Source organism: Vicia villosa, linkage group LG5 (assembly GCF_029867415.1).
Source record: "Vicia villosa cultivar HV-30 ecotype Madison, WI linkage group LG5, Vvil1.0, whole genome shotgun sequence".
Taxonomy (NCBI): Eukaryota; Viridiplantae; Streptophyta; class Magnoliopsida; order Fabales; family Fabaceae; genus Vicia; species Vicia villosa.
In genome coordinates this window covers 168,220,408-168,231,484 of record NC_081184.1, presented here as the reverse complement: position 1 = coordinate 168,231,484, position 11,077 = coordinate 168,220,408, and the positions used below count along the sequence as shown (strand labels likewise).

General features: G+C 35.5%; 1 protein-coding gene across 1 annotated transcript; it reads right to left on the bottom strand.

Annotated features, from left to right (window-relative positions):
• Nucleotides 1-7,785: 7,785 nt before the first annotated feature.
• Nucleotides 7,786-9,305, bottom strand: LOC131605976 (uncharacterized). The gene is made up of 3 exons (XM_058878263.1): nt 8,531-9,305; nt 8,310-8,427; nt 7,786-8,143 (listed from the first exon to the last, which is right to left on the bottom strand). Exons 1-3 carry the CDS (start codon nt 9,303-9,305, stop codon nt 7,786-7,788), a joined length of 1,251 nt encoding a protein of 416 aa, XP_058734246.1.
• Between the last annotated feature and the right edge of the window lie 1,772 nt (nt 9,306-11,077).

Here is an 11,077-nt window from a genome sequence, read left to right as displayed (position 1 = left end):
TTTACTGCTAGTTTTATTTTCTTGATCCGAAACATATGATAAAAATATCTATGTTAATCTGTAAAAATTTATATTTAATTCAGTCTTCTTTTTTATCAATTTGTTTTGTCTAAATTATTTTATATTATGCTTATATATTCTTCACATGAAATAAAAATAACTAAAATTTTATCTAGTGAGATCGGAAATATTGATAAAAGTAACTTTTATAAAAAAGTATATCTTATTTTATAAAAAAGCCTAATAATCGTTTTTAAACAAAAATAGGTTTTCAAACAAGTAAATTGCAAACAAATATAATTGTTTTCTTCTTTACATATCTGTGTTTTTTTTTAAAAAAATTAAAACTAATTTAGTTATTATCTTCATTATTTTAAATCATTAAATTTGTTATTATTATTACTTTGAAAATGAAAATCCTCTATTTTTAACTAAACAACTTTCTCCATCTGCAGCTACCATGAATCTACCAGATAACAAATAATTTTATAAAAGAGCTATTTATCCTGCACAAAGAAAAAAATAAATTTAGAAAACTAATACAATTTAAAAATAGAAATATGATGAAAGATATATTGTTGACGTAAGTGAATATATCAATCTTCATTTAAAAAAAGTAAGGGAATATATAGAGAAACAATGTTGAATTTTAAATAAGAAAAGAGAGGAAAAAAATATAATAATTAAATATTTAGGTGTGCAAAAGAGATACGTGATAAAAAATTTATGCATATTGCAATGAAAGTGAGGCAGGTGATGATAATTTAGTATAACTTTTTGGGACAAAATAGATGATACGAAGAGTATGTCTAGGAAATGACATTTAATTGAAATAGAATGATACTTGTGACTAGGTTGATAAGGTTTTTGTAAACTTATGTATAAGTCTATATCGTGCATCCAAGGTTGTCAAATTGATCTGGAATTGATAACACAATTTGTGAAAAATTATTTATTTTCTTTTTACGTTTGACCTATAAAAAAAAGGAAGATGTTACATAATGTTCGTGATGAGAAAATTAATGGTTGTATCTATCAGGGAATGTCTATGTCTTTGACGTGGAAATCAATAGTTATCTATAGGTAAGAGTAAGTTTTTTATCTCCCTTTTTAAACTAAAGTATTTTAGATTGTTTTATCTTATTTTTGTGTATATAAACTGTATATATAGTGTAAGAGATAGATTATTGCTAATAACCGTGTTTGAATAATTTTTTTCAAAATTTAGATACATAAATGATAAAGGAGTCAATGAAATTGTTGAGATTGATGGTAAAATAGATTAAATCAAAATTTCACAATATTATGAGATCAAGCACCTCTTACCATTTTCATGTTACCATGATGCATATTGATGTAGCAAAACATTGTACATGGAAAAAAAACATAAAAAGTGAAGAGCATATATGAGATTCGAAATCGATTACAGGAATAAAATATGAGTACAAGTATCACACTACTAAAGATGTCAGCATAAATAATACTAGGCTTAAATGAATCTTTGGTCCCTGTAAGTTAGTGAGTTTTTGATTTTTTTTTGGGTCTGAGTCCCTATATTTCACTTTTGTGTTTGTTTTTTAGTCCATAAAATCAAAATCCGCAGGAAAATCTGCAGATTTTCCTGCGAATTTTGGCTTTAGGGACTAAACCGCAAGCAAAAAGTAAGATATAGGGACTCATACCAAAAAAAACTTACAGGGACGATAAGAAAAAAACTCACTTACTTACAGGACCATGCTATGCAAATTTGGAGTATATTATTCTTGCTATCAACTTGTAGTCCCAATTTTCATACTATAAATTAGCAAAAAAAAAATGTGGAGAAAATATACAAAATGTATACGATAATGTTGTGAAAAACGATACCAATAACAAAGTATAATAGGGAATTATAGGGGAGAAGAAGAACACAATAATTGGTTATAACCGTTATTCTTTTACTTTCTCTTAAAACAAGATTACAAGTTTACAAGAATAACAAATAACCTCTCTCACCCTAAATTAGGATTTGCAGCTTAGCAATGATGAGAGACTAGTATGCTATTTATAATAAAACCTAACATACTAACTAATGGGCTTTTTCCACAAGGCCCATTACACAAGCCAACTTAATAAACAAGCTAACTTAACAAATTAGGGTTTAAACACTAAAACCTAATTTAACATGCTAACAACCCTAGCATCTTCGACACAAGCATGTGAACAACCTTCGACATCATGCTTAACCCTGTCGAACCAAGAAGCTACCCTTCGGCCATACTAGAGTTCGATCCAATATCTCACAAATCTCCACCTTGGATCTAACTCTACAACATCAAGGGAACACACTAGCTTTCTTCATGCAGCTTTATCAACTGCATACAGTGGAAAAACTTGCAACTCGGCAATGTCTTGGTGATCATATCAGCAGCATTGTCTTCAGTCGAAACCTTCAGCACTTGGACTTCTCCACGCTCGATTACTCCTCTGACGAAATGCAGCCTCACATCAATGTGCTTAGTTCGCTCATGATAGGCTGAATTCTTCGACAGGTGTATTGCACTTTGACTATCACATTTAACAGTGATACCTCGACCTTGAAGTTTTAGCTCCTTTGCAAAACCTTCAAGCCACAATGCTTCTTTCACAGCTTCAGTTAGGGCAATATACTCCGCTTCAGTGGTTGATAGAGCAACAACCTTCTGAAGTGTTGCTTTCCAACTAATTGCAGTGCCAAACATAGTGAAAACATATCCAGAAATAGATTTTCTGGAATCCATACAACCTGCATAATCAGAGTCGACATATCCTTCTATTACTGCTTTACTATCTTCACCCAAGGCTCCACCATAAATTAGAATTCTGTTCAGAGATCCATTTATGTACCTTAAAATCCACTTCAATGCTTGCCAGTGAGCCTTTCCAGGATTCGCCATGTACCTGCTTACAAGACTTACTGCGTATGCTATGTCGGGTCTAGTACAGACCATAGCATACATCAAAGAACCGACTATATTAGCATATGGGATGCTATTCATATAGGCTCTTTCGACATCAGTACTGGGACACTGATCAATACTCAGCTTGAATTGAGGGTTTGTTGGAGTCACAACTGGCTTCGAATTTGACATACCAAACCTTTCAAGAATCTTCCGTAGATATGCCTCTTGAGATAGGCATAACTTCGACTTCTTTCTATCTCTTCGAATGTCAATTCCAAGAATCCTGGAAGCAGCTCCCAGATCCTTCATATCGAACTCCTTATTGAGTTCAGCCTTCACCCTCGTCACATCTTCAACATTGTTGCTTGCTATGAGAATATCATCCACATAAAGCAACAAAATAACAAATGAATTACCAGGTCGAAATCTGAAGTAAACGCAGTGGTCGAACTGACTTCTAATGAAACTTATGCGTGCCATGAACTTGTCGAATCTCCTATTCCAATGTCGAGGAGATTGTTTCAGCCCATACAAAGATCTTTTTAACTTGCACACATAATCTTCCTTCCCCTTTTCGACATACCCTTCAGGTTGCCTCATCAGGATCGTTTCATCTAAATCACCATACAAGAACGCAGTCTTCACATCCATCTGTTCCAGTTCAAGATCGAACTGTGCCACCATGGCAAGCAACATTCGAATGGACCTATGCTTCACAACAGGAGAAAACACATCATTGAAGTCGACACCTTCTTTCTGAGTGAAACCCCTTGCAACTAACCTTGCCTTGTATCTTTTCGACGTCACTCCTTCAATTCCTTCCTTAACTTTGAAAATCCATTTACAGCTGACTAACCTTGCCCCAACAGGTTTCTTGATCAGTTCCCAAGTATGATTATCATGAAGAGATTTCATCTCATCATCCATGGCCTTCAGCCATTCAGTCTTATTTCGACTCCTCATAACTTCCTTATAGTCTCTAGGTTCTTCGTCTAGAACCTCACTTGCAGAGATTAAGGCATAAGCTATAAGATCTGCATATCCAAGTCTCTGAGGTGGCTTGATGACTCTTCTCGACCTATCTCTCGACAATAGGTAGTCATCGTCAGTTTCCTCAACTTCAGCATCTTCTGCTTCTTCTTCGACTTCATCTGGGATATGCAATTCAGCATCAACATGCTCCACCTCAACAGGAATCTCTACCTGTTCCAGCTCTTCGTCAGATGTTTCTGTACTTCGACCAACATCATCAGTTTTCTTAAAAGCCATTTCAGCTTCATTGAAAACTACATCTCGACTGGTGATACACCTCCTGTGACCTGGCTCTAGGCACCATAGCCTATAAGCTTTGACTCCTTCAGGGTATCCCATGAACATGCATTTCAGAGCTCTAGGTTCGACCTTGTCTTGCCTAATGTGAGCATAGGCTACACAGCCAAATACTCTCAGTTTGTCGAGATCTGGTGGATGTCCCGACCAAACTTCTTCAGGTGTCTTCATATCTAACGCTGTCGAAGGACATCTGTTTATCAGATATGTTGCTGTCGAAACAGCCTCAGCCCAGAACACCTTCTTTAACCCCGCACTAGTCAACATGCATCTGACTCTCTCCAAAATAGTTCGATTAAATCTTTCAGCCAAACCATTTTGCTGTGGAGTACCTGCAGTAGTTCTGTGCCTTGCAATACCAAAGGCAGCACAAAAACTGTCGAATGCCTCATTGCAAAATTCAAGGCCATTGTCGGTTCTCAACCTCTTGACCTTCCTGCCAGTCTGATTTTCAACCAGAGTCTTCCAACTTTTGAAATTCTCAAAAGTTTCATCCTTAGTCTTCTGGATGAATACCCATAATTTTCTGGAATAATCATCTACTATGGATAGAAAATACCTTGCTCCTGAATGTGATGCACACCTTGCAGGCCCCCAAAGATCAGCATGGATGTAATCAAGGGATCCATGTGTTCTTTGTTTGCCTTTGTTGAACTTCACTCTGCAAGATTTTCCAAGTACACAGGGTTCACAAAACTTCAGCTTTTCGACTTTGTCTCCACCAAGCAGATTTTGTTTCCCTAATTCGACCAGACCCCTTTCACTGACATGGCCCAATCTCATGTGCCAGATTTCTGTCTTCGACAAAGGTTTCGTGGATACAACATTTGTCGAACCACTTACAACTTCAGCCTCAAGGGTATACAAGCCTTGTTTCTTCACGCCTCTCAAGACTTCCTTCGAACCCTTCATGACTCTTAGGATACTTTTCTCTCCTTGGAAAACATATCCTTTCTTGTCGAATTCACCAAGAGAAAGCAGATTTCTCTTCAAATCAGGAACAAACCTGACTTCAGTCAACAACCTTATTGACTCATCATGGAGCTTGAATCTAATAGATCCAATACCTGCAATCTTGCAAGCCTTGTTGTTTCCCAGCAATACTGATCCACCATCTTGATCACATAATTCCTCGAACAAGTCTTTGTTTGGAGTCATGTGCCAAGTGCACCCTGAATCCATAATCCACTCTCTTCTCGAGTCACTGCTTGAAACTACAAGAACATCAGATGATTCAAAATCATCTTGAACAATGGCTGCATTGCCATTATCCTTACCTCCATGATCTTTCAGGCGTTCAGGGCACACCTTTCTTGTGTGACCCTCCTTCTTACAATGATAGCATCGAATGCCAGATGCTTCGCCACTGTAAGACTTCGACTGGCTTTTGCCTTTCTTCTTGTCGAACTTACCATCCTTTCGTAAGAGTTTTCCTTTAACGGCCAAACCTTCGCCAACAGTCGAAGGTTTATGCTCCTTTCGTTCATTCAAGTCCTTAGAGTACAAGGCTGATTGAACTTCTTCAAACGTCAGGGACTCCCTTCCATACAAGAGAGTTTCTTTGAAGTGAGCATGTGATCGAGGCAAAGAACACAATAGTAACAGCGCTTGATCTTCATCATCGATCTTCACATCAATATTTTCAAGATCAAGAATCAGCTTGTTGAACATATCCAACTGCTCAGCCAATACTTTGTCTTCAATCATCTTGAATGAATACAAAGCTTGCTTCAGGTAGAGTCGATTTACCAGCGATTTGGTCATATACAAACTTTCAAGTTTCACCCATAACCCTGATGCCGTCGTCTCCTTTGATACCTGCCGGAGAACCTTATCACCAAGGCTCAACAAAATTGCGCTGTGTGCTTTCTCGATCATATTCGTCTTCTCCGCTGCCGTCAATTCTGCATTCATGGCTGCCTCTCCCTTCAACGCTTCCAAACAACCCTGCTGAACCAGTAGAGCTTTCATCTTCAAGCGCCACAAACCGAAATCATTCACTCCGGTGAACTTTTCAATCTCATACTTTGTTGAAGGCATCTTCTCCACGCTCACCGCACCAATTTGTTGTGAAAAACGATACCAATAAAAAAGTATAATAGGGAATTATAGGGGAGAAGAAGAACACAATAATTGGTTATAACCGTTATTCTTTTACTTTCTCTTAAAACAAGATTACAAGTTTACAAGAATAACAAATAACCTCTCTCACCCTAAATTAGGATTTGCAGCTTAGCAATGATGAGAGACTAGTATGCTATTTATAATAAAACCTAACATACTAACTAATGGGCTTTTTCCACAAGGCCCATTACACAAGCCAACTTAATAAACAAGCTAACTTAACAAATTAGGGTTTAAACACTAAAACCTAATTTAACATGCTAACAACCCTAGCATCTTCGACACAAGCATGTGAACAACCTTCGACATCATGCTTAACCCTGTCGAACCAAGAAGCTACCCTTCGGCCATACTAGAGTTCGATCCAATATCTCACAGATAAGTTTCTAAAATAAAATGTATTAAAAAAATCAATATATTATATTTTTGAAAAGAAATGTAAATACATCAAGAAGTATAATGCAGCACTCTTTATCATGCATCATCGTTTAGTGCCGCACTTATAAAAAATCTTATTCATAACGTTATTTCAAAATAATATGTATATAATTTAAAATTATTTATATATAAATTTTATTTTATCTTTATAGTTAATAGGCATAATTACATCAGAGTTCTTTAAGTTATTTTATTGTAACATGTTGGTTCTTTAAGTTTATTTTTGTTGTATTATGATCTGAATTTATGTTTTTTAAATGTTACTTTATGTATTTAGGATGCTAATATATGTATTTGTTACAATTTTATGTATTTTCGGTGATCGGTTTAATTGAAGATTGAAGAAAAATGTGCACATATTTTTTGTTAACTTAAAAGATCAAGTTGTTAAAAAAAACTTAAAAGATCAACTTATTATATTAAAATAACTTAAAGGACCTCTGATATAATTATGTCTAGTTAATAATTGTATTATATCGATATTTATTTGATAATATAATAGTTATTATATACGTCTCATTACAAGTAATTTGTTTTTTATTTTAAAATAAATGACATTTTCCAACTTACAAAAAATATTAATTTTTTAAGATTGTACTGTATAAAAAAATACTATTTTCATTGCTTTCAATTCAATATATTCTATTTTAATTTATGAAAATTTAGAATTATACCTTTCAACTAATATTTGATAAATATATTTTTTTTAAGTCAAAGCAATAATTTCTCATTATCCAAAAACAGTTCATACACACCGATCGCGAGGATCCAGGTATTACAAAGTAGACTTAATTAAGCGTATTGTGTAATATGTAAACTTAATTTCCTATGTAAACTACTCTGAATCTTTACATTATGTATAATCTCCTCATAGATCCTTTGATTATGCTCCTTTTAAGTGAAAATCTTGTCGTTCCTACTCCTCCATATCGCATAAACCGTCTCGGCTAGTGCCATTTTTAGGACTTGAATTCTAAGACCTTTCTTTTTGGATTCTGCCACCATTCACTTTCCTTCTATCATCACTAGGACTAGCATAAACTGCGGTGAAGTACCACTCATTCATATTGGCCTTCTTAATAACCACATGTAGTAATTGAGGACTTTTGATTATCTCTTCAATGTTGAAGGAACAACTCTGCCAAGCTATCACTAGTCCCCCCGCATAACCATTATTGTTAACAGCCAAATTTTTATCAAATCCCATGCTTTTGAGAGGAGACTCAAGCTTTTTAGGATCACATCTAATTTCCATTATATCTGCCACCTTGGGTTTATACATCCTGATATATTGATTACAGTACCTATAAAAGACATTACTAGCGGCTCCCCTACAGTTCCAAACAAAAATATTACTATGTGTAAACATAAAAACACTTTATAAGTTTAACGTAGGCCAGGATTAGCAGCCTCCTGCATAGGGCGGACCTATATCCATTTCCAGCTCATTTGTGGTCTGAGGGATGATTGCTTTCCACAACTTTATTCCCAACTAACTGTAAGCTTGTATTTGTATCCTTGCTCCCCTCCAGTAACTCTTGCTCCTTATCAGGAGGGATACTTGTGCTGCTACTTCCTCCGTCCCTTACAACAACACTCTTGTGGAAGGAAGTTACTAACATTTGCACTTTTATTACCGAGTTGCATGGTTTTAACCTCCAGGCTCTTTGACTGATTCAATGTACCTTGTCCTCTATTTTTACCTATAAAATTTGTACTTGTTTTATCCGCACCATGATTCTTAATTTTGAAACTCGTGTTGCCACGTGTAGCCAATGATGAAATGTTTCTCTTATTACCACTTAGATCCAGTTTCCTTCTTTCACTCATGGTTTTTCCCTTGCCATCTTCGCATCCCTTATTTGCATGCTCTGTAAATAGCTCATTCAAATGCATTATTGGTTCCTTCCCTCCCTTGGAAATTTTCACCGGTTTTGGACTCTTATTCCCACTTTTCTTGCTCCTTTCACCATTAGTCTCCATACGAGTCATTGTATCTAGATCTTCCTCTGCTACGACATTGCCTTCATTGGTTGGTAATAACTGGTCACCCAAAATTTGCTCTAGAACAGTCACCATATCCTCACTCAAACTAGCAAGCCTAGAACCTTTAAGTTGTGGCCCTGTAGAAGTGCCTGCCAGATGATGCCCTTGCTTAATTTTCACTAATCCTTGCACATGCTTACCCAGGCCAACCTTCTTTCCCCTACGATGTTTATGCACCCCACTCCAAGGTCCATCATCGTCTCCACCTGTTACTCGTACTTGACCATTTTGCAGCTCAGTCCTGGCATCCACACCCACCTCCTTAGTCAGTGTGTTTTTGTCGAGACAACCATCTTTAAAATGACCAAATCGACCACACGTAAGACACAACATATGCATCCCTTCATATTCTAACTTGAACATCCTATCCTCAATGTTAAACATGGCTAATAGCGGTTTCGTTAGATCCACTTCAACACATAACTGAGCATATTTTCCCCTCTCCATTTGAGTAGTATTCTTGTCAACCTTCACAGTTTTACCAATACGATTACCTAGTGTTGTGAGTATCCTTGCGTCGTATTATTCAATTGGTAAACCGGCAATCTGTATCCAAACTGCCACCGCATCAATGGTCTAACGCTCCGGTCGAAAGTTTAGAGTCCAATCCTTTACAGTCAAGTAGTGATCATATATGAACCAAGGGTTGTCAACCAAAGCTGCCATTTTATCCTCCTCATGAGAGAATGATTAATCTTCACACAATGCTTTTTTTTTATGTTGCAAATCAATATCGAATTATATTTATCAACGACACTGCGGAAAGTAAAAAAAAAACTCTAATCGTAGACTACTTTTTAGTTGGGCAATGCAACTAATTATCTCACACCTGCAAACTCTAAAAGTTAAACTTCCAAAGATAACCGAAGGTGGATCTACCATTGTCAAATATTTTGGATCAATGCATGGTGAGCTTCTTCCATAATACTCTTAGGCTATGTTTGGGAGTTTGGAGGGAGGGTTTTGAAAAATAGGAAGAATTGGGTGAAAAGAATAAAAAGATTTTGGGTAGAAGGGTTTTGGAGGATTTGATTTTATTCATAACACCAAAAACCCCATAAAATGAGGGAACTCAAAAATTGTATTGAAGGAGGGTTTTGGAGGGCTTACATAAATTTTCCAAATATCTTTTAGACCATCTACAATGGTTTCAACACTCAACACCCACTTTTTCAACTCCCAACACTCCACATCATTTTCTCTTTCTTCCACCTAATAACTCAACACCCATTCAACTTTTACCCTCTCCAATGGTTTTTTACTCAACACCCTACCCCACCACTTTTTATTTTCATATTCTTATTTAAATTTTATTTTTATTTTTATGATTACATAAAATTACAATTATCGATTAAAATTAAATTTAAATAATAAATACTTAATAATTAAATTAAAATAACATATACTTAATAATTTTATTTTTATTTTTAATTAGCAGAATTTTGAGTGTTAAAATGATTATTGGGATCCATTTCACTAAAAAAAAGACATTTAACTTCAAAAAAAACACTAATAGAAAGATAATAATAGAGAAAGATAGTGAAAAACTTGGTTTTTTTTCTGTGTCCAAATCAAATGAACCAAGTCTCTATTTATAGAGAAAAAAAATCATGAATTTTGGTAAAAAAAAAAAATTAATTTGCAACGAAATAATTGAGTTCAAAGTATTAAATGGATAAAAATCTGGCCAGCCAATCAAGACCAGCCACGTGGCTGCACTTATCCCCTTTCTCTTTCTCTCACCAGCACGTGGCCCACACGCGCCAGTCTTGAACCAACCAGCCGCTGCCACGTCAGCCCCTGCGTCAGTTTACATGGTGTTGAATTTTCTCAACATCTCTCTCCTCCAACACACACTCAACACTACACTACACACACCATTGCACATGATTTTGTGGTGTTGAGTTCAAATAAACCCACCATTGCACATGGTCTTAAGTTGTTATACTATTTTGAAAATTAAAAATTTTGTAACGATAATGACTCTTTTATCATTCTAAACAAAATCATTTTTCTATATTTTTTTAAAAATTTGATTTCGGAAACCTTCCCCTTCCCTCCCCTTCAAACTCCCAAACCTAGCCTTAGAAATCTTGAAAATGGAAAGATTCTTGATTTTTGTTTAGAATTTTCTTCTCTCTTTTGATAATATTTTGCACTATTTTTTTAATTTCATTTTCTATGAAGTATGCTTAGGATGGATCACCGTCAAATATTCT

What these genes read in the sequence shown, in the direction of transcription:
- LOC131605976 (XM_058878263.1), bottom strand. Translation starts at nt 9,305, where the DNA reads ATGGAGAGGGGAAAATATGCTCAGTTATGTGTTGAAGTGGATCTAACG. An exon ending in TCATGGTGCGGATAAAACAA is followed by an intron (nt 8,428 to 8,530) that starts GTACAAATTTTA and finishes TGCAAATGTTAG; the next exon opens with TAACTTCCTTCCACAAGAGT. An exon ending in GATACAAATACAAGCTTACA is followed by an intron (nt 8,144 to 8,309) that starts GTTAGTTGGGAA and finishes TTGGAACTGTAG; the next exon opens with GGGAGCCGCTAGTAATGTCT.